At 42.3% G+C, this 24358-nt stretch overlaps 1 protein-coding gene across 3 annotated transcripts in view; it reads right to left on the bottom strand.

Moving 5' to 3' along the window:
- The window catches only part of GRB14 (growth factor receptor bound protein 14), a 143113-nt gene that overhangs the window by 13682 nt on the left and 105073 nt on the right, over positions 1 to 24358 (bottom strand). For all 3 annotated transcript variants that reach the window (XM_059727331.1, XM_059727332.1, XM_014599378.3), the window contains 7 exons: positions 20682 to 20819; positions 17176 to 17286; positions 16888 to 16983; positions 6876 to 6956; positions 4277 to 4393; positions 4112 to 4181; positions 3922 to 4009 (listed from right to left, as the gene is read on the bottom strand). In XM_059727331.1, coding sequence (XP_059583314.1) covers positions 3922 to 4009; positions 4112 to 4181; positions 4277 to 4393; positions 6876 to 6956; positions 16888 to 16983; positions 17176 to 17286; positions 20682 to 20819 — 701 coding nt within the window. The remainder of the gene's footprint in view (positions 1 to 3921; positions 4010 to 4111; positions 4182 to 4276; positions 4394 to 6875; positions 6957 to 16887; positions 16984 to 17175; positions 17287 to 20681; positions 20820 to 24358) is intronic.

The following is a 24358-nucleotide window of genomic DNA, read 5'->3' as shown; positions in this document are numbered from 1 at the left end:
TGAAAGCTGTGACCCTGAGTTCTGGCCCAGAGAGGCAGAATGATGAGAGGTTTCCTGAAGAAAGTGGGAGCATTGGGAGGGAGACTCCAGAACAGCAGGTGAGAAGACTCAGGGGAGAGGCATGAAGTGATGGTGGTACCAGCAAAGAATGATGCAGAACTACTGCAGCAGGAGCAAGACTTCTAATGAATGTATGGGCAACACAAACTACCTATATTCGTGCTTGGAGGTGGTGGGAGTGGAGTTAATTAGAGTGGCTCCCAGACAGCTGCTCCAATTAAAACAGCTCACCATCACATGTATTAAGCCCCCCTGTGCTTCAAAATGGCCACAGAACACACTTTAACTAAAGCTCATTGGATAAGGTTTAGTTAAAGCCCCACCATAGCCATTTTGAAATGTGGGGAGCAAGGCTTAATACACATGACAGCAGGGTGAGGCTAGAGCATTCTAATTAGATCAAAGCTTAATTGAGTCTGCTCCAACATGCTCTAATTAGAACATGAAAGAGCATGTCTATAGGCAGCCACAGAGACTAACATAAAACCAGCCACTGGTTGTGGCCTAGTGATTCAAAATGATTTAAAAGTTTATCCTGATAAGAGGACCACTGTGAACATGGTTTGCAAAAAAGGTGCCACCCTCACCTAACTGTTCTAGCAAGACAAGGGGAAATGTTTTCTCAGAGCAGCAGATTGCAGGAGAGATTGGAATCAGACTCAGAAATAGAGATAAGAGTTGTGCCACAGGATCACCAACAGGTGTTTGCAGGTGAATGCAATCCCTTGAATGAAACAGTTTGAAAAGATCATCACAGAGCTGGAGTATCAAACTTATCTGGCATTGCAGACCAGATGAATGGGGCAGGATTGGTCCACAGGCCACAGGAATAGTGCAGGGCTGGCCCACAAGCCTGATCAGGCCTACAGACCTCTTCTTCCAGTATGCCAGCCCAGGGGAGATGCCAGGTGCAGCGCAGGTCCTTGGCTGTCTGGAACAGGTGCTGTGGGCAGTGTAGGAGGGGGAGCCACAGATGCTAGATCTGGCACGTGGAGTTCCCATGGACCCTCACCCCTCGTATGCTAGATCCTGCATGCACTCTGGCCAGTTCAGCACTGTGCCACACACAATACCTACTCTGGGATTTATGCTGCACACAATGCCCACCTTGGACTGATCAGAGTAGGGTCATCTGCAAATTGGCCAGAGTGGGAGTTGCATCCAGCATGCAGGTGGGGGTCTGGACTGGCATGTCCTGGAGTGGGAGCCGAGTGCAGTGCATGTCCCAGACCCAGCATGTGGGTCCACTCAAGACCTTGGGCCAACACCAGAGGACTGGATGAGGTAGCACCAGAGGCTGGATCTGGCCTTTGGGCTTTATCTTTGACACACTTATCATAAAGACGAAGAGCCCCAGCACAGCAAGGCTGACTCTGTAAGGGTGACAGAGGGAAACATAACATTGCTACACCTAATTCATATTACATGCCTTGAGTGAACAATTCACTTGACTTCAAAGGGTACCAGGAAACCTCTCGAGGTGACGATGCCAGAAGAACCTTGTGGATCTGGACTCATTTAGCTAAGATGTTCACATTCACTGGTTTGTTTTAAAATTCATTGTAAGGCCTGCTCATTTCATCTTTCTTTCTGTTCTTTGGGCCCCATTCTTTATTACAGTATTCTTTTTAAATTTGTTAAATCCCTTTCTAACCTTGTTTCTATATTTCCCGTGCATTATCCACTTCGGGGTCTTGATTTCTTCAAATCCAAAACTTTTATTGTGGATGTTTTAGGAGTTTGTAGTGCTTATTCTTTTCCTTGCTGTGTACATAGGACTCTTCTATTTTAAAATATTAATTCCTGCACTTAATTCAGGTGTCATAGTCCAAATAACCCTAGATTTGCAAGACGCTGCCTGTTTGAATAGCTGCACTTTGACCTGGCCTCTTTGTCCATGACATTATGCCATCCACCCAAAAGAAGCCTACCACTGTTCTATCCTAGCTGTCAGCCATTTATCAATTTAAAAGCCTTTTAATAGCTACTGAAGATCAAATATCAATGTCACAATCTGGTAGTATAAACTTCTGCCTTCCATTAAAGCCGATATTGTTACTAAAACTTATTGCAGATCCAAAACAAAGCAACATTTCTTCCAAATGCTTAAAAAAAGTGTTGCTATCTGCAATTAGGTCCAGCTGGTTTTTCAAATGATAGAATTATTACCAGTCTCCTGCAATTCCTTTACCTACAAGCACTTTTAGGTCTCTCTTTTATAAACAAGAATGAGCACATTTTAGTCCACAAGCCCATAATCTGTTTGTATCGCACAGTGGTTCTAATGCCTTGGAGTCCATGCTCTACCCCCTTTTAAGCAGTACCTATTAGTAAAGGCTTTGAACAAATAATGCAGATTTTTGTCCAATACAGACAGAAAATCTCAATCTCAGCTAAAATTTATTCTGAGAGAATTAGTTCTTTCAGCCCACCAAAAAAAAAAAAAAGAAACATTTGTTACATTTTTTAATATATGTATCTACAAAGACTTTTGTGCCAATTACTACTACTATTTTCTTTGCCATTTGGGCATGCATATCTATGCTGTCACCATCTTACATATATAAATTTTCAATTCAGTCCAATTCAGTTCTGTCAATTCAATTCACAGCCTATTTAACAAAATCAATTCCAACAAACCACAATGCACATTTCTGTGTAGACCCAATAATATCATCTACTAACTAGCATTATACACTTAACGTTAACAAGATACTGACTTTCCCAGGTCGTGTGCTCTTGTTCAATGGCTTTTATTTGTTTCTGCTTTTAAAAACGGACTGTGTATTTTGGTTCTTTCAACTGAATATGGAACACTATTACAAACCCTAGAGATGGGAGTACCTCAGAAACATTACCCGATAGGTGCAGTAATACAAATCAGATGTTCCCTTCTTAAACCAACTGCAATATCGTTGTGGAAAAGAGAATTAAAAGTGGGGAGGGTAAGGGTTCTTGTTTTTAGGGCTGGTTGAGTTTCAGAGCACCACAACAGAAATATTTTCAATTCCCTGAGATGACTATTTTGCACAGCCTTTTTTTGACAGACATAGAAAAAAGCATTCCAGCATCACTAGGCTATTCAAAGTAAAAGGATTTCAAGTGGAGGCCCAATGTAATGGGTTCAGTGAATAGTAATGGCTCCTATCTGGAGGACCAGCTAATACAATATCAAGAGTGGGGAGGGGGAAATTAACCAGAATATTTATGGAACTGAGGAAGACCTAAACTCAAACAAAAATTGCCAGTGTGCAAGAGAGAAAAATTAGAAGTGATAAAATATAAAGGTTGGGAAAAATATGAAGTAAGTTATACACTATCTTGGTAATTTTTCTGAGAAAATATTTAAAATATTGCAAAAGAATCTAGCTTTGAAATTAGCAATTATCATTAGAAGAGCAAAGCATTCTAAATTTCAAAAATGTACTTCCTAGCAATGCCTTCCATGTCATTTCTGTTCACTTTGCAAGCCAAAATGTATTTTCAGAATCCTAGCCTTAACAAATTTACTACTGCACATGAAAGCTAAGAGGTACTCTCTGACATCATGCTACTATGAGTAAGAGATACCAGAGTTAGGTTTTTGGTCCTGATCATGCAATGGACAGGGCACACAGAGGCTACTGTGCCAATAAAGAGCACCCACTGATTTTTTCTTAACAGCAGTCCATCCAATTAGAGGGTGAAAGCCTGAGATGGCTATTTCATTCCTAAAGCAAAACCAGAATTCAGCTCATTGCCAACACAACACAATAAGCATGTTTATTTCCATTATGCAGATAACTCTTGAGTTCACCCATATTCCTATGGGTACTTTTCTGATCATAACCATGTCCCAGAAAGTAAAGTTAATCCACCTACCCATCTATAAGCCCCTGCTGCAAAATAAGTCGCTGAGCTTCATCCCTCGAGATCTTATGGTGAAACCATGGCTGTGATCTGTGTATAGCTGGAGAAATAATAAATGTTTAATGATCTTTGTTTTCAGAATATTGTTATATCACACACATCACTGTATCTCTCCTGGGGCTGCACATTAATTCACACATACCAATATTTGGTGTGGCAGTTTGAGAGGCAGAAGGACTACCGTGTGCGTTGAGTCGTAAACACCCTTTTCTCTGAGTTGAAAAGAAAACAAAACATGGTTTCAAGCTTTTTTTTTTTTTTAAGCAATAATAGATGAAATGCTTTCAAAAACCGAAAGTCTTCATACCCGCCATGCTAACCCTTCTTCAACTGCAACAGAAAGTGCTTCTGTTGGATTTTCTATAACTCTGCTTCTATGTCCTGAGAAGTCCATTGCGACTAGAGAATTTTCTGAAATACTTCTCTGCAATGAAGAAAAAAAAATTCAATGTTTTTTCCTCACCACGCCACCCTAAGCTCCCCCCTCCCCCCCCCATCTTTTAAAGCAGTGATTCTGACAGAAAGTAGTATAGTTGAAGCAGTCATTTTTTAAAATTGTTCTATAAGAAAACTTACTTTGGTTTGGGCAACAACATTCACAGTTCTAGTCATCTTGACCTGAATTTTAAAGCTTGGTCAAAAAGGAAAATAAATTGGGACTCTTTGGTTTTCAGGTTTGTTTTCTGTACACCACCATTTGAATTCTCCCAATACTGATAACTAGTTGAAGCATGTAAATTTACATTAGGGTCCACAACCTAAACTTCTAAACTTTCTACAGATCTGCTAAGGGAGATTCCACACTGTTAATTTGCACGCTTGTAAGATCTGCTTGAGTGTTTTCTGTTAAATTCCTGGCTGTTATGAAACAGCACTGACACAGTAGCACATAGGTGACAATTCTTGTAAAAATATTCCTAACTGAAGGTCAGGTTTGTAAACAGGAAATAATGGTTATCAACATTTCCAGTTATGGAGTAAATATGGATTTATGTACATGAAAGACTCAAAGATAGTAAAAACACTATCCCAAACACTATTCCAGGCACTAGGCACTGAGATAGAAATAAATGAAAACAGCTACCCTTCTGTAAATTGAAGGGACATCAAAACAAAAGAAATTTCCCTGTGCAATTAAAGCCTACTAATAAAAAAAATCTCTTGCCTTAAAAAGTTTCCCTCCTTCTTTGGTTACAACCACACCTACATTTCTTGAACAGAAACAGAAAGAAGTGGAAGAGTGCTCAAAAATACGTAGCATGTTGGCAGTCAACGCTAACAAAGGGAAGGGGCTCCTGCAAACCCCGCCAAATCTTGGAGAGTTCATGGAGTGTCATATAGATTTTTCTCGGGTTTGATGTACTGATATGTATGTGGGGTCTTGTTGAAAAAAATCATGTTCTGCTGCATCAATGTATGTCACTTATCTCTGTATGGATAATGTTACACTGTATATAACCTTCATGATTTTGAACATGGTTTAGTCAAACGAAATGAGGAATGCATCCTTAGTGAAACCGTTAAATATCTGTTGCCATTGTGTTCTGGGACAAGGACAACTACTACTCCCAATCACAAAGAGAAGGGGCCACTGATAGCACAGTCACCCAACTTTTTATCTGCTTGTAATCGGAAAAACAACTACAAAGATATTTAAGTAAAATAGCCTATTAGGTAGAGGAATGCTAAGGGTCCCTAGCAAGAAATAAATTTCCAGAAAATTCTGGGACTCATGAGGAACTGGGACTTTACTGATGAAAGGGAAAGGGGGCTACCTGTGAGGTGACTGGGGTCTTTAGATTCTCCTGGGCTTTGGAGAAGTCCAGTTCCCCCCAGCCAGGGCTGGCAGGATCAGCAGGAAGGCTGATCTCTGAAGGATTAGATGATAGTCTGATGAGAGGGTACAAAACTTTCCTGGTTTTTTAGTTCCATTTGCAAGCTTGTGCTAAGTTCTTCTTACAGAATCCTTTTCTTCTACATAATAAATCCTTTTGTTGTTTTGTCTCTTTACTATAGTAAAGAGTGCTCCCTGGGCAAGTGATAATCCAGGCTAACTCATTCTACAAAAAGGGAGACCCAAAATTTCTTTCACACCACAAGAAGAATCCACCTAGAGCTGCAAAGATTCCCCTGCTGCAGCCCTGAGGTCAGATATAAGGGCAGTGGAGCTAAGGCTTGTGAAGATGAGGAATTATATAAGGGCAAACCTTGGTCTGTTCCTTGGTACAAGCAGCAGGACAGCAGGAAGAAACTTGAGGCTCTGGGTAATCTCACAGATGGGTCTGTGACACACACGTTCACAGTAATTACTAGATAAATTGTTACTAATTGATTTCTGATCCTGGGGTGATATTCTGAGCCAAGAATCTAGTCAATGAATTAAAGCCTGCTAATAATTTTTCAAACAAGAACAAAGTAAGATGCGCAGCTATAGGAAAGGCAGGATATATGTGGTTCATATCATTGTGAATTATTCAGGACTCTGCATCATATACTAAAAATGGTTTGCATATTCAGTCTCATTTGAATATTTATTTTTGTCTTTATTCAGGACCATCTGATGCACTGGTTTTACCAATGTCATAATTTTGTATAAATGGTACATTACTTAATACTGGTATCGATTAAGCTTTAAGGCTAGCTTCTCTACTGAAAACAATGCTCAACTTGATACCAAAACAGAAGGGAAGGGAAGGCTGGAGAAGGAACCAAAAATAACTGTCTCCACTTCTGGCTGCAATGTAAGGGGAGGAACCTGACTACAGTTCATAAAGACAACAAGCACCCATATGCTTTTAAATTAAGCATGGGCACAAATGTTATGTTTTCAGGATCAGGTCCTTGGAACAGACACTTCCACCATTGTATTGAAGTAAATTAACTCAGTGAGTTATTTCAGTACATACCGTAGGAGATATATTCAGAGAGTTGAAGCTACTTCTGCCTTGATACGGGTGCATGTAATTCTGATATAGCTGCATCCCATACTAAAAAACAGAAAGTCATATGTTAAGTTGTACAACTTAAAAATGTTAGATAGGGATAATACAGGGGTTCTTGCATTTGAGACAACATATTTTACTTGGAAAGTTTTTGCCAATTAATTGCATTAGTTAAAATAGCCTGCTGCTGGCACACACAATTGGAATCTTTGTTTTTGAAATATAGGTTGGGCAAACAATTTGAAATAGTTTGGGCAAACAATTTTAACGCTATGTTTAAAGAGAATTTAACTACAAAACTTAAATGAAAATGTTACTCCCCATTCACAAACTATCACTTGTGCTGCTTTTCTTTTTAAATAAAAAGCTGGATTAGAAGAAATAAACAGTGAGGAAAGCTCTATTTTAAACAGCATGTTTACATTATTTGTTGCTATTTGTAAAACTACTTATGGCCCATTCTTCTTAACTTGATCAAACTAACTCCTGGACCTCTGGCACATATTCAGGTTAAAAGCGCCATGGGATCTGATCCACAGTCCCAAAAACTGCACCTCCTGCTATGCCATACATGCATGGATCGTAGAATGGCGAGATTGTAGAATCAGGGATCAGACTGCAATCTTGCCCATTCTATTTGCTATTGCAGGGGGATCTAGGGATCATGATCCCCTGCACCAGCAAGTTGAAAGTTGGATGCCCACATCTCAGCATGACCCAGGACTGTCCTGGGGCTGGGGCCAACAATCAGCCGACTATCAGCCCCAACCCCTGACAGTAGCAGATCAGGTTCACCAGGACTGTCCAGGTCAACTAACAGCTGATTTTGGCCCTGGCTTGGGCAGTCCCAAATCTGGTTCAAGACAAAGGGCTATCTGGGCTGGGGCCAACAACCAAATGATTCTAAGCCCTGGTGGTAAAAGCGAAAGGGCTTCCCTAACTGGGACTTTAAACCTTACACCCAGCAGCTCTGGCCCTTTGGCTCCACCTGCCAGGAGTTTCAGCTTCTCGTTCCCCTCCCTCTCCCCCGCCTGTCCCCACAGAGCAGTCCCAGGCCCAGCTGGAGAACCTGACTGCCCTGGGGGTTGGTACCTATTATTGACACAGGTTGGAGACTGAAGCTGTTCAAGGCTGATGCCAACAACCAGCTAATTGTTGGACATCAGACCTGGAGAGCCTACATGTAGACATGCCACATGTTCAATTTAATATGATATACACACTATCCAAAAAAAGTTCTACATTATACCTAGAACATTTTATGGCTGGTTTGCCATTTTATGACACCTTAAATTGGGTGCCTGGGTATTCCTTGCTATTTATGTCATGATTAACACATTATAGCAGCCAAAGTGTAGAGGAACTTTTGAATATTCCACACAAGCTATATATTTCTTGGACACCACTGTGAAATTTTGCAATGGTCACTTCACCATATTTTATCAGAAACCACTCAACTGCCACAACTATCTTCAGACCACCAGCTTTTATCCTAAGCACATCACCATCTAAAGTCAAGCTCTGCATTACAACCATGTCTGCTCTGATCCCATCAATCAGGATACACACCTTAGGTGCGTGGAGCAAGCATTCCTGCACTTACAATACAATTCCAAAACCACAGCTCATATAAGAACAGCCAGACTTGGATCCTGCTCTGACCTACAGTAATACCAACCCTGTAATGAGAATCCCTCTGGTTGTCACCTACAACCCTCATCTTGTACACTGTGGACACGTCAGTAATGACCTCCAACACTTCCTAAAAAAATCAGGGCCATCTCAAGGAAGTCTTGTGGGATAAGCCTGTCCTGGCTTACAGAAAACCCCCCAATGACATCTCTTCAGCAATACACTACCTATTCTCACCAAACTACCAGACCTTGTAATGGATCCTGATGCCAGCTGTGCCCTCCTACTCTCAAAGACCACATCAACTCTGGACCAAACAGCACAAATTATCCTCTATCAATGCCATATATCTATCACTTGCTTATAATATTCCTTTTATTTCAACATCAGTCAGACAGGACCTGGAACTCTCAAGTGGCATCACTGGGAAGGAAGGAATAGTGAAAGCCAACTCCAACAGTATCTTTCTCCTGAGCCAATGCACAGAGCATGGTATTGTCATCACGAACACCGTCTTCAGACAGAATGACAAAAACAAGATCACCTGGAGACACTTTCACTTTAAGCACTGGCACCTCCTTGACTATGTTACTGTTAGAGCTCATGATTGAATGGATGTCTATATCACACAACCCATGAAGGGAATGGATGACTGCTGGATGGAACATTGTCTTATCAGATCTATTATGAACATTTAGTTTGTTGCAAAACACTGAAAACAGCTAAAAGCAATGTGAAGGACTGTCAACATCAAAAGGTCTGTAAGGATCTCCAGCAGAGTCTCCATGAAAAGCTCTCTGCCCTGTCTGCAAATTAAGGTAATATTGAAGAACTCTGGAAGGGGTTTAAGACCACCATCCATATGGCCTGTGCTGAATCCATTGGCTATACCATCTGTCAACACCAAGACTGCTTTGATGAGAATGACACAGAGATCAAAGCCTTTCTTAACTGGAAAAGAAAGGCTCATTCTGCTTGGCAAGATGATACCTTATCTAAACAGAAGGAGGAGATGCATCAGCTCCTCAAAAGCTGAAGCTCAAAGTAGTGTCCGAAAAATCAAAAATCAGTAGTGGCAAGATAAAGCCGAGGAGATCCAGTTCTATGCTGACAACCAAGACATACATAGGTTTTGCCAGGCAATGAAAGCCATCTATGGCCCAACTTCCCACAGTCCTACTTTTCTGTGATTGCAGGATGGCTTGATGCTCCTCAAAGATGACAAATCTATCTAAGCTAGACAGAAAGAGCTCTTTGAGGCGTTCCTGAACTGTGAGTTGACCATAATGGATACCACCATTAAGTCCATCCCCCAAAACCCTGAAAGGGGATCCCTCACCAACGCTCCTATCCTAGAAGGAGTGTGGTGTGCCATCAAGGAAACCAAGAACAACAAGTTTACTGGACCAGATGGCATACCTGCTGAAATCTGTAAGTCTGGTGGCAAAGAACTGGTTTGGAGAGGCCACAAATTTATTCCCCAAATTTGAAACAATGAAAAGATTCTCATTGACCTAAGGAATGCCAACATCATGACTTTCTTCAAGAACGGAGATAGGTCTGTGTGGGAACTGTTGAGGTATCACACACCTTTCCACAGCTGGGAAAATCCTCTCCTGCATCCTCCTGAAAAATATTCTACCTTTTGCTGAGGAAGTCCTGCTGGAATCTCAGTGTATTTTCAGACCATCCCATGGGGCAATTGGCATGATCTTTGTTGCTCACCAGATCCAAGAAATGTATCGGGAACAACCATCAGGACCTGTATATGGCCTTCATTTACCTTACTAAGGTCTTTGATTCCATCAATTGCAAAGCCTTGTGAAAAGTACTGGCCAGATCTGAATGTTCTGAAAAGTACACCAAGTTCCTGAGGCTTCTCCATGATCAGACAACTGTGACCATTCTTCATAGCAGATTGGAGACAGATCAATGTGTCATCCGAACTGATGTCAAGAAAGGATGAGTCATCACCCCAACCCTGTTCTCCATTTTTTGACAATTATCTTGGTTCTCATTAAGGACCGCCTTCCTTCTGGAATTGACACTGAGTACCAAAGGGATGGAGAGCTTTTCCACCTGGGACATTTTCTCTAAAAGGCCAAAGTAGTCAGAACAACCATCCTTGACCTTCACCAAGGATTGTATCATCCTTGCATAGTGAGGAAAACCTCCAGGTGGTACTGGATATCTTCGGAGAAGCCTACTGAATTTTGGGCCTCTCTCTCAACATCAAGAAGACTAAAGTATTCTATCAGCCTGTCCCAGACCATGAATGCAACCCCCCTCCCCAAATTACCATTGAGGGAAAGACCCTAGAGGTAGTTGAGCACTTTTCCTAGCTCAGTAGCCACCTCTCTCACAGAGTGTCCATTGATAAAGAGATGCAGTATAGCATTCAGTGTGCAAGTGCCTCCTTTAGACAATTGTTTGGCATGTCTTTATTCATCGTGATCTCCAAGATCCAGGTCTACAGTCATCATCCCCACCCTCCTCCATGGATATGAAGTGTGGGTGACCTACCATCATCATCTCAAGAGTTTGGAGAGGTATCACCAATGATACCTTAAAAAAATCCTCCATATAAATGGGAAGATCACCATACAAACACCAGCATCCCTGCTAAAGCCTGTGTTACCATCACTGAGTCAGTGATCTTCAAGCACCAACTTCACTCCACCGGACATTATGTGTAGATGCCCGACTCAACTGTCAAAACAAGTGCTCTACTTCCAGCTTAGTAATGGCCTGACAGCTCATGGTGACCAGAGGAAATGCTACGCGGACACTTTGAAGGCATACCTCAAGAAAATGGATGCTGACATGAAAAGTCGGGAGAAGCTGGCAGCCAGCTAACCCCAACAGTGCCACAGCTGCAGTCTCAACCAAGTGGCAGCTTGTTTCAAGGTAAAATATCTTGTCCTTGAAGCAAAGGAGAGAGCAGAGGAAAGAAAAGAAGAGGAATCCCACCCTGCAGCTGGCTCTCTTACAGAAAGACCTGTAACTTATGCAGATGGATCTGCAGCTTAAGGATTAGTCTCAAGTCACCTCAAGACCCATCAATGAACCAGGGTAGAGATCATCCTCAAATCAAGACACTACCAACAATGACTGTCTACATGAGACACATGGGATAATCCCTATATGAAAGAATGAATGGACACTGATCTGATACCATTTACAGAAAGACAGAAAAGCCTGTGGCAGAACACTTTAAACTCCCTAGACATTCCATCACTGACCTTAGAGTAGCTTTTCTTACACAACAGGAATTTAAAATCTGACTTGAACACAAAATTGTAGAAGAAGGAATCATCCACAGACTGGATTGTATTAAGTTCAGTCTCAAAAGAGACTATGGATTCTTATCCCATTACCTGGGCTAGCTTTTATAACATTTACATCCCTCAGTAGGCTAACTGCTTTGTTTAAACCTTTTGATCTCTTCTACCTACCTTGTCCTTTCTCAGCAGTGCCTCTCTTACCTCCCCCCCTTTCTCTATACTTTGTATTTAAATGACTTTATTCCTTTCTATTTAGCACCCCTGCTCTCTGCAATTCCATTCAAAGTATCTGACAAATTATGCTATTGCCTACAAAAGCTCATATTTCTCTGAATAAGGTACCTCAATGCCCTGCCTTCTGTCTAAGTTCAGACTAACAGCGTTAACTACTTCTCTTTGGTCACTGAAAGACATCCTCCTGGTTGCTTAAGTAAGTTCCTGAATTATGATCAGGGCTAGTTACATAACAGTACCTGGGGCAGAAGCAAGCCAAAAATTAATAACTCTGGATCCTAGACACGTGACTGCTGGCCAAATATTTTTATTGAAAAGTTTGATATTTTACCTTTATTCCTCCCTAACTATGATTATAGTTATATACATTATGTTTAACCAAAATAATTTATGTTAAAGCTTCATTCCCACTCTTACAAGCTCCACCCTTATAAGCATAACATACTCATGCGGGCAACCTGTAGAACAAACATACAATGAGCAGAACAAATACCCAGGTAAGCAACAGGGGCCCAGGTAGTACTGAGATTAGGGGGCGGTGCATGCATCTTCAGGAGGCCTCAAATGCCTCTACACTAATGCTCATAGTATGGGGAACAAGCAGGAGGAACTCACCCTCCAGCTAGCTAACACCAACCCAGACATAGTGGGGCTCACCGAAATGTGGTGGGACCCAATGCACAAGTGGGCGGTGAATATCAAGGGCTATAGGCTGTACAGGGCAGGGAGGAGATGTGGGGGTGCGGCGCTCTACGTCAAGGAGAAATACATATCCTCAACAAGTGGCACTGGGTCAGAGGAGGGGCACACTGAAGTGCTCTGGGTTAGAATACAAGGAAGTTGAGGGGAAAGGGACTTAACGGTGGGGGTCTACTACAGACCACCCAACCAAGGGGATAAGCTAGACCGGGAATTCTTAAGTCAGCTCATGGAGGTAGTTAGGTCAAAGGATGTGGTCATCATGGGTGACCTGAACTTTCCAGACATCTGCTGGGAAGACCAGTCAGCCAGGTTTGACTGCTCACGTAGGTTCCTAGCTGAGATACAGGACCTCCATCTAACCCAGGAGGTGCACAGCCCCACCAGAGGAGACACCTTGTTGGATCTGATCCTGGCCATGGGCGACGACCTGGTGAGGGGTCTGCGGGTGCTTGACCACCTGGGCGACGGTGATCATTGCCTGCTGGAATTCACCATCCAGCGCAAGGTGGCAAAAGCCTGCAGCAAGGCAGCAGCCCTGGAGTTCAGGAGGGTGGATTTCAATGAGGTAAAGAGAATAGTCAGGGAGGCACTGAGGTCCTGGAAGGGAGGGGGGTCGGGTGTCCAGGAAGAGTGGTTGTTCCTTAAGGAGATGATCCTCCAAGCCCAAAGGGAGGTAATCCCAATGCAGATCGAAGGAGGCAAGACGGCACAAAAGCCCCCATGGCTCACCAAAATCATACGGGAACATCTCCTAGCTAAAAAGGAGGCATACACCCAATGGAAGGGAGAGGCCATCACCAGGGAGGACTATACCTCAGTTGCTCGGGGCTGTAGGGGGCGGTCAGGAAGGCCAAGGTGGAGATGGAACTGGGACTAGCTACCCAGATCAAGGATAACAAGAAGTACTTTTTTAAATAAATAAGGGGTAAAAAGAATGTACTGGGTAACATGGGACCTCTGCAGGACACGCTAGGAAATCTGTTCATCGCACCAGACAACAAATCTAACCTACTTAACAATTTCTTTGCCTCCATTTTTCTGAGCAGGGACCAGGTCATCCCCCTCACTGGGATCCCCGATAGTCCTAGGGGAGGTGCACCCAGGCCTAGGGTCAGTGAGGGAACTTCTGGAGGGACTGGTCGTATTTAAATCAGCAGGTCCTGATGATCTCCACCCCACAGTGCTGAGGGAATTAGCAGAGGTCCTTGCTGGACCCCTGGCATGGCTTTATGAGCACTCATGTTGCTCTGGCAAGGTGCCAGAGGTTTGGAAAAGGGCCAATGTGGTTCCCATTTTCAAAAAAGGGAGGAAGGAGGACCCAGGAAACTATAGGCCAGTCAGTCTTACCCTCGGTCCTAGGTAAGCTTCTTGAGAGAGTTATCCTGACATATGTACGTGAGGGGCTAGCAGGGGTGCTTAGGGGTAAAAATTATGCTTAGGGGTAACCAACACGGGTTCATTAGAGGCAGGTCCTGTCAGACCAACCTGGTGGCCTTCTATGACCAGGTTGCAAAATCCTTAGACGCAGGTGTAGCAGTCGACAGTCTTTCTGGACTTTAGGAAGGCCTTTGACACTCTCACCCCATTCTCATTCAAAAACTAGGGGACTGTGGCATCGACACCTACACAGTCAAATGGGTCACTTACTGGCTAGAGGGCCGCGCCCAGAGAGTGGTGGTGGATGGGTCATTTTTGACCTGGAGGGATGTGGGCAGTGGGGTCCCCCAGGGCTCAGTCCTTGGGCCTGCACTGTTCAACATCTTCATCAGTGACTTGGACAGGGGTGTAAAAAGCACCCTGTTCAAACTTGCAGATTACACTAAGATGTGGGGAGAAGCGGGCACGCTAGAAGGGAGGAATAGGCTGTAATCAGACCTAGACAGGTTACAGGGGTGGGCCGATGAGAACAGGATGGGTTTCAACACTGACAAGTGCAAGGTACTGTGCCTGGGGAGGAAGAACCAGCAGCATACCTACAGGTTGGGGAACAGAGGCAGAAAAGGATCTTGGAGTCATTATCGATGCCAAAATGAACATGGGCCGACAGCGTGGGGAAGCGGTCAGGAAAGCCAACCATACCTTGTCATGCATCCACAGATGCATCTCAAGCAGGTCCAAGGAGGTGATCCTCCCCCTCTATGCGACACTGGTCAGGTCGCAGTTGGAGTACTGCATCCAGTTCTGGGCGCTGCACTTCAGGAGGGATGTGGACAACATGAAAAGGGTCCAGAGGAGGGCCACCCACATGATCAGGAGTCAGCAGGGCAGGCCCTACGAGGAGAGGTTAAGGGACCTGAACCTGTTCAGCCTCCACAAGAGAAGGCTCTAGTGGGATCTAGTGATCATTTGCAAACTAGTCAGAGGGGACCAACAGGCATTGGGGGAGTCCCAGTTCCCCCAAGCACTACCAGGAGTGAGAAGAAATAATGGTCACAAGCTGGCAGAGGCTAGATTTAGGCTAGATATCAGGAGGCGCTATTTCACTGTCAGAGTGGCTAGGATCTGGAACCAATTTCCAAGAGAAGTGGTGCTGGCTCCTACCCTGGGGGTCTTTAAGAGGAGGTTGCATGAACACCTCGCTGGGGTCGTTTGACCCCAGTACTCTTTCCTGCCATGGCAGGGGGTTGGACTTGATGATCTGCTCAGGTCCTTTCTGACCCTGGCAACTATGAAACTATGAAACCTCCCTGATTTTAACAGAACTACTCATATACTTAAAGCTAAACTCTTGGTCTAGGTACAGACATTACAAAGGAACTGGTATAAGTGATTGGAAACTGGTCTAAACCTGTAACAGAACAGAAGTTCAGCATACAGACTGGTTTAAAAAATGGCAGAACCTGGTTTAAGATAGACTTGGATGGATATAGTATCAGATTTAAATTGGTTTAGGCTCAAGTTAGATCGCAGTCCACTGGCATCCCAGGTGCCTCGGTAGGCCTCTGTTACTCCCCCCTTGCAGGGTGGCACACTAGCTTTGGTCACATGCGTCTGCTCTGGTCAAGCACCAGGCTGGCCCCACCCTCGGGCTGTCACAGAGATGACAGGAACCAGAACTGACAGCCACACAGTATCAGAGTGTGTGTGTGTGTGTGTGGGGGGGGGGGAGGGGGTGGCGGGGGGGAAATGGAGCAGAGGTGCCTCCCAGCTGTGCTTTCTTGGTCTGAGGGTGGGGCCAAACCAGCACAAAGGGGGGCATCCACTCCCTCTCATCCTCCTCACCCCACTGCTGCCCAGCTTAGCTGACAGGGGCAGGCAGGGAACAGGGCTGAGAGCAATGCAGCCAAGCCATATCAGACAAGCCAGGTAGTAGCAAGCAAGCAAGCAAGGGTGGTGAACTGGAGACCCCCTGCCATAGGCCTCCTAGGACCCAAGCAAGTACAGCTGGGGCATGTCCTTGGGGTAGTGGCCTTCCCGCCCATGCCACCCAGTGCTGTATGGCTCTCAGCCCAGGCTCCTGCCATCTCTGTGACACTGAGCTGGGGGGGCCTCTGCTCCCTCATTCCCCTCCCCCCATACTGGCTGACTCACGTAACAGCCCTGTGCAGCTCTTGACCCCAGCTCCTTCCTGCCCATGTCAGGGGTAAAGGGTGGAGAGGAAGTCCTCACTGTACAGACCTGGTCCCAGCCCCATGCCCTCCAGACCCAAACAAGCACCCCCCCCTCCCCCCAACTGCTGCTGACAGCCAGCTGCTGGGGGCAGTAGAGGGGCTGGGAAGAGAGACCATGCTGAGAGGCATGTGGGAATACTCCCCACCTAGCCTCAGTCAGTGCAGGCATCTACTCATTCTCCCCCCTCCCCATTGAACAGTAAACATCTGTTCTGTTTGCTCCTGACCTTACCTACTTAGAGAAAGCTGCTTAGGTTTGATCTATTCTGTCTCAGGGTTTTTGAATATCTGTACCTAGCCCTGAAGTTGATAAAGAGCATAATGCTATTTCCATCTTCTTAGAAGTTCAGTTTCAATCTAATTTAAAACAGAAATCCCAATGACCACTGGTGTGCAAGATTATGGACTGATAGTATACTGGAATCTACAAATGTCTTTGCCTTGTTTTCCACAGTATCAAAACTTCATACAATAAATGGCTGGGAAAAAATTAAACTTCATGGAGGATTTTACCTTAAGTAATCTAATTGCTGTCATCCAACAGGTCCTACTCTGTTCATCATCTGCACAAAGCTGTTTCAGGTCTCTGGTTCCTCCTGATTTGTTAGGCTAGAAGGCCACAGCACATTGTTTAGCATTAATGCACATCGTGAAGATAATACCTGTTGAAATAAAAGCCACTAATTCTCCTATTTTATACCAGACAACTGAATCCTTTTAAAAAAGAATCATAAAGGAACTTAAGCTTACCTAAAAATTGAGGCTTGCTTTAATATATAATCAAAATATTAAAATGTGTACCTTAAAGCAGAATCCATAGTTTGCTGGTGCTCCAGACATCTTTTTGCCTGCCAAAGACATATACATATCACTATTGCTGAATTCACAGAAAAACTGCAGATGCCTTGGTTCCTAAAAGGAAGAGCAATATAAAACATTAGGCTGTTCTTCCTTACTTAATATCAAGGAAGCAAATTATACTTAATATTTATATTTGTAAAGCAAATACTGTATGTACATTTATACTCCAGCCTATTTAAATGCATAATATTATATTTGGGAAATAAAATTACAATCATACATAATATAGATCTACAAAAAATTCTCAACAACTCAGTTACCTATCACCTGTCACCATGTGACATAAGTTCCTCAACTGACGTAACCTTTGCTGAATGCCAAATTTTGACCGTATTTTAATATATAAAAATGCAGTTCTTAAGTAGTGAGGGCTGCTGCACACACCACACCCTGATACAACCATGAACCCCTCCAGTACTTATATTCTGTTCCATCAATCACAGGCATACATTGTACCATTACTACATGTACCATAAACTTAAATTTGCCTTCATTTTTATCCTTCTATACAAACACCTTTGCCAGAATCATTGCCGACTAGTATACATAGTTGACTGGGTTGGGCAGGGACTGTTTGGTAAAAGGTTATGTGCACAACGGAGCAATAGAAAGCTAGGCAAAAAAAAATTGAAAAGTTAGAGTAAGCGTTTGTTGAGTTCTCTGGCTGAGGTATAGATAAAGTGTATAAGGTAGCAGCAGTGCAGTAGAAGACAATTTTATCTGTCAACAGGTATGCACGTATCTCTGTTATATAATAAGATCTGATGAAAAAGTGTAATTCTTCACAGAGAATTAGAAGTACCACCACTTCACCAACCATTCAGGTTTGCATGTGCCCCCCTTCCAATTACCACCAATCAGGCTCACATGTTCATTTCTCCCTCTCTCAATCAGATTTGTGTGTACATTCAGGTTTGTGCATATAGTGCATAAACTTTCATATGTAATATGCATATGGCTAAAGATACCAAAAAAACCCAAACAAAAAAATTAAATCATATTTATTAAAGCTTGGGTAAAATTGTTGCTCTCCAGCCAGGGGCTGTGCATGTGTAGCTGCTCAGAGAGCTTTATTTTTTTATGGGGCTAAAAACTTGGTAGCTCTACAAAATGAATAACTGTCACAATCCATTGCTGGACAAGTTTTCTCCAGGCCCCAATCTTTTAGCGAGTTTTGTGCTGATAGACCTATTTTATAGATAATAATCAACAGTAAAAAGAGTGCCTGAAGACAGCATTCACTTATAGCCCAAATTCTGAAGGTGTAACTATTAAAAATGCATGGAGAGATACCAAATAAAATCAATGGGCACATCTATACATGCAATTAATGCACATGAATAAACTCCAGAGAATATTGCTCTGGAGCTTTCTGTGTACAGCACATGGAGCCCCATAGGAGCAGCCCAGGCTGGCTGGGGACCCAGAGGGTCAGCCTGCCAGACTAGGGGTGCTCTGACAGGGATTCATATGCACATGGAGCATGAAGCCCTATTGGAGCAGCCCTGAGCTTCCTGCTCCCCCCAGCTCTGTGTGCTGCGGAGTGGCTGGCTGGGTCACAATGGTGCTTTGATGCTGGGTCTGCCTGCTAGCTAGCCCTGTACTGAAGCACCATGCCTGAGCCAGCTGGGGCAGTGTTTAAATATGCACTGCTGCACATGAAAAAAAAAACTCTGCAGCAAGGTGGTACTTTACAAAACTACCCCGCTGAGGATTTTACTAATTTTGTGTGCCATAATAGGGGTGCATGTGTAGACACCAAGATGTTTACTGTACAGTTAATTAATCAACTGCACAGTAAATATCTTGTGTAGACGCGCCCAGTGAAGAACATTTTTAAGGGCACAAAAACTACCCTGCTGGAAATTACCAATTGGTTACCTATATTTAAAAAGACAGGAATTTATATTCATTTTAAAGCTCATTTTAGAACACATTCCTAATTACTCAGTGACATGATTATGAATAGCCATCTGATACATTTTTGTTGACAGGCTGGGTAGATAAACTTTGCTTTGAGGGAGCTGCCTTTTTCTCTTATCAAAAACTAGAACATACGATTTTAAATTATGGTGTACCGAGACATGAAAATAGCATTTTCTTATCTATAAAAAATCCACATATATTGACTCTGAAGACATTTACAAAAATTAAATCAGAACTTATTTTTATAAGACAATTAACAAGTTAGAAATGGTATAGTAAAGATTATTATACAGAACATCTCCCAGTTTCATGGAAGGACAACAGTATGCATCACCATCTCTTTTACACAGGCAGGCTAGTTAGATGACAATAACTATGCTAGTCTAAAGCTTTTGTTCAAAACAGCAGGCTTCCTGATAGTCCAGTGGTCTCAGTGACTAGAGAAATCCAGAAAAGGGCCACTCCAAATGTACCTGCTGCAGCAGAGGAAAATGCCCCAAACTAGACTGAGCCAGGAAGCTGGGGGGCAGGGGGTAAGGCAGTTATGTTTGGGTTTGGCTTTTTTCTCCAGGAAGAAAAAAATATAGCATCAATGATGTAATTTCTTGAAAAATATACATGAAATCTTGGTCACAAAATATGCAGGAATGAGTCTTTAGCTCCTAAAGTTTAAGAACTTTTGGAATCACTTTGCTTTTTGCATTTCAAAACTATGAAATTAAAAATATTTTTAGAAATTTAAAACAAAAAACAAAACACAAATATTACAGCAATTACTGTCCCGTTTTGTTTCTAAGTGCTGCTTCTATCCTCTGTGGGTTAACCAAGTCAAGGAAATAAGCAAAAAGAAACTTGTTACCTCACGGATAACTCTGGGAATACGGTGACAGTTTGCACAAATATTCAGAAATACACAAGCCCTGAAGAATGGCATGCGTGCCCAAAAGCTTGCAAAGAAAGATAATCATTTACTATTTTCTTGTTGGTCTAATAAAAGATGTCACCTCTGAACCAAGAGTTTTAGAGTTTTGTATTCCAGAAATACATAAGCCACTTAATTATGTGCATTACATAAAGTTATTTCATTACCACTGTATCCTGTTTAAGCATAAGAGTTAATAACAAGGCATGCAAGCAATAACAGCCATAAATAGTTGCCTGTGTTCTATTCAGAATCCTCAACAACTAGATCAGACATGTGGAATTTCTTTTTAAAGAGCTAAGTTATAAACTAGCTGAAGGAAATCAATTTGTTAGTAAGAAGTTCTTCCAGAAAACTACTCCAATCTGGCCTTTCTCCGAATTCTTGCTTTCACTCATCTAAACCCACAATGATACATATTTTGCCATAAAAATGAACAATGAACATAACATTTGGGTACAAAGAGATTTTCCTTTAAATAATCATGGACTGTAATATATTTCTAATGAAACTACAGTATATGAAGACACATGCACATAAGTATATGACATACACTTGTCATATACTTATTTACCTCTATGTTGCTGTTTAGTTTTACCTTTGATGTCCCTTTAGTAGAAAAGTATAGTCCGGATCTTCTCAGGAGAAAGTAATTTTTTTTCCAAGATTTCTTCCCTTGCTCCTTTGCATGCAGGTAACCATGAATTTCCGGATATGTGCTGGAACTGAGGAACATCTGAAAGAAATTCCCATAAGAAACATTATCCACATGAAACAAACTTTTGACTCAATGGCATGTAATTCTAACATTCTGGCCTGCATTTATGCTACTACTTCTTCAATTTTGTAATGTAAATTACACACACATCTCAGGACAGCCTATTTATAACATCATGAGATCCTAGATTAATCTTTTAAACATGGATTTGAATCTTTCAAAGATGCATCAGAAAAGTAGAAATATAACATGTGAAAATTAGAATCATGCATCTTTAAAGAAAGGCTTATACAACTTCAAATATTTCACACAGTCATTCATTCAGGGATTTGTAAATTTAATTAACATAATTAAGGAGATAGTAAAAGCCATATCCCCCAATTTCAACTATAACCACCTGAACAAAATGCTTGAAAGGAAGTTGAAGAGAGTAAGTTTATAAGAGGTTGGAACATACCATCAGTTTGGGAGTTGGCATGCATATCAGTATGCATATATACACAGCCTCTCTCTAACCAACACACACAGATACTCACTTAGAATACTGACTCAAGATATCATTAAAACATGCATAGATCTTGAAATGCAAATTAAGATACAAGCACTCCAAGGGGAAAAAAAAAGTCTGAGCTGCATTGTTTCCAAGTAAGCTAGCTTAAGAAGTTTTCTAAATCCTTGAAAGGATAAAAAAAACATTTATTTTTATGGATACTTTGCAGATACCTACAGACTATGTTGCCATAACCTTTTGTTCAAATGTGTCTCTACATTGTCACAAATATTGAAGACACAAGGAAGCAAACACCATTTATTATAAAAGAACTGGCCTTTAGTAGACAGATGAAGGTACACATACTCCATAAAGTGTGTTCCTTATTACTTCAATGCATTGTCCTTGATATTTGTATTGGATTTTCCAAAGAGAATATATCATCCTTTTTGAAAGAATGCCCAAGGAACTATATGAGATACTAGAACACCTCCTAATTCAACCCAATAAACAGATTCAGCTTCAAGCTGGGGTTCTCAATCCATTTTTGTTCACACAAGTCTCATCTTGGAGTCTTTTGTGTCAGCCCTAAAGCCCATTCAAAGGGTTTGAGGTACCTGGGAAAAGAAAAATCACTCTTTTCTACAACTGCCAAACTATTCCCAGCAAGATTATTGCTCTCTCCCCTCTGCAGGGTGTCATATCATCTCTTCCTCTGAAATGAATGCTTTCAAAACCTCTCAAATATTACACACACTGCCCTGTCCTGTAGATCCATATTAAAGAAAGTGAGCTCTCCTATGATCAGCACTCTATTGTTTCTATACAAGAACAAACAGAAAAAAAACTAAACTATTGCAACTACTATTCATTTTCACCTTCCCACCACATCTCTTCCCCCCCCCCCCCCCGAGATGAAAACAACTGCTACTCAAGCGTTTGACTAGAAAGAAAAAGAACTTCCATTACACTGTTTCAGCAGCAACGCCTCTCTTGCACTGGATAACTGTGAGTGTGAAACGCCTTAAGAAAACAAGGAACTTCATGTACTTGGCAATGCAGCAGGGGCAAGTTCTGCATTAGCAATTGTTAAACTGTATAACATTAAATTTACTCGGTGACCATATAGTGCCTTCATTCTTATTCCCCTGCACCCACACAAATGTGTGTTAAACTAGAGCTCATGTTTAAAAATATGTTTATTTGAGGATGAGCTTTTTTGCTGCGTGTTGCAGGTAAACTAGCTCCATGCTTTACAGCACTTTACCAGCAGCCTTCCTACTGTCATAAGCCCACAAAGTTTTGAGCCATTCATGGAATGTCATGATGCTTTCTGGAATTTATTTTAATGATATGGTACACATGATCTCTACATATAGGTAACGTCAAGCTATATTTAGCATTATCAATATAATGTCTGTATGTATTTTGCTTTTTGATATGAATGTAATTTTTAGGTTTCTTTTTTTGGCCAAGACTGTTTGGTAGGCAATGATTAACTTAAGCATTTCTCCCCTACTTATACTTGAGAAAAGTAATTGCTAAGAATTAACCTTGGACATGGGCATGTTTAGTGGCTGAAAAGAAAAGTTGCAGCAAGCAATGGCAGGGTGGTTAGAGGCAACAGCTACGGCTGTGCAAAGCTTTGGTTCCTGATTCTATTTGGTGGCTGAATCTCCGAATTTGAATCAAATCAGAGGACCCTTTAATCTCTCCGAATTGAATCAGAACCCTCCAAATTGATTCGGAGAGATTTGGCGATTTGGACATAGACACAGGTTTAAATGTTTTTTCTACATACTTCTAGGTAGCAGACAGCTCATGAATGCTGCGATGCTGGGGCACATGGAGCATCCCACAGGAGTGCAGGTACTTCTGGTCCACTTCCGGGTCTGTTGCCGAGTGTGCTGGAGAAGTACTTCTGGTCCACTACCAGGTTTGCCACGAGCATGTGGAGGGCCCCCCACACTCCTGTGGGATGCTCCATGCATCCCAGCATCGCAGTGATTACAAGCTATGCCTGGTACCTTGAGGTATGTAGAAAAAACATTTAAAGCTGTGTCTATGTCTGAATCAGCATCAAATCTTCAGATTCAGCCGATTCAAATCAGGGACAGCAATCTGAATTAACTAATCGAATCACTGTCCCCGATTCGAGGCAAATCCGAATCCAAAGTGAATAGCACCTGCTTCACACACCCCTAGCAGCAGCTGCCGTCTAACCTATTGAGCACAGAAGTGAAAGCTGCATTCTTAGAACTTAGGGCTAAAAGAAAATATCAGAACAATGATTTTATTTATTCTTATTATCTGTCTATATCTCAACATAGTTACTGATTACTTAGGTTTGCTTTTGACTTTATTATAAATCTTTTTTATTATCTTTTATAACATATTTATTGTCAGTGATAACTGTGATTTCAGGGCATTCGGCCACATAAGTAGGCCTCTTCTATGGCAAGGGCAAACTATAAATTTCTAAGTGCATAAATGGAGGAGTGTGTTAGACTTCTAGATGTCAAAATCCCTTCTGCTAAGATCTGGCAAAATGTAGGTGTGGCAGGTCATTGGTCAGGAAGGTGACCTTTGGAGCACATCAGTCTGTTCTCAGTGGTCAAGCAGCAAGCAGCAAAAAGGGGCTTGGGGCTGAAGGGCAAGCCTGACAGTTTAAGAATATGTCAAAAATATATCTCAAAAGGCACAGCTGACCAAATCTGGGACTAGGTGTGTCACACTATGGCACAGGGAAAGAGAATTTGTAGCTTTGTTTGGCAGTTCATCCCCCATAAAACTCAACTGCTGTACTTTTTTCCACGTTGTCTACCTCTGGATGCCTCTGGCTTCCCCTGCTTGGTGTTTCAATGCTCATCTGCTTCCAGAGCTCTATGGCTCTATGGATTATGTATTGAGAGCCCATTACCTGCTTTTTCTAGAGAAAGCTGGAGAGCAAGAGGTAGATGTAGGCAGATACTGAGATGGCAGGGAGGGAAAAGGTATGAGGCTGGCAAGATGATGAATCCTAGAAACGTCAAATGGTTTGGTCAGACACAGAGCCCACAGGAATACG

This window comes from Alligator mississippiensis, chromosome 4, assembly GCF_030867095.1.
Source record: "Alligator mississippiensis isolate rAllMis1 chromosome 4, rAllMis1, whole genome shotgun sequence".
Lineage (NCBI taxonomy): Eukaryota > Metazoa > Chordata > Crocodylia > Alligatoridae > Alligator > Alligator mississippiensis.
The sequence above is the reverse complement of the archived record's forward strand: the minus strand, read 5'-3'. Positions and strand labels throughout refer to the sequence as shown.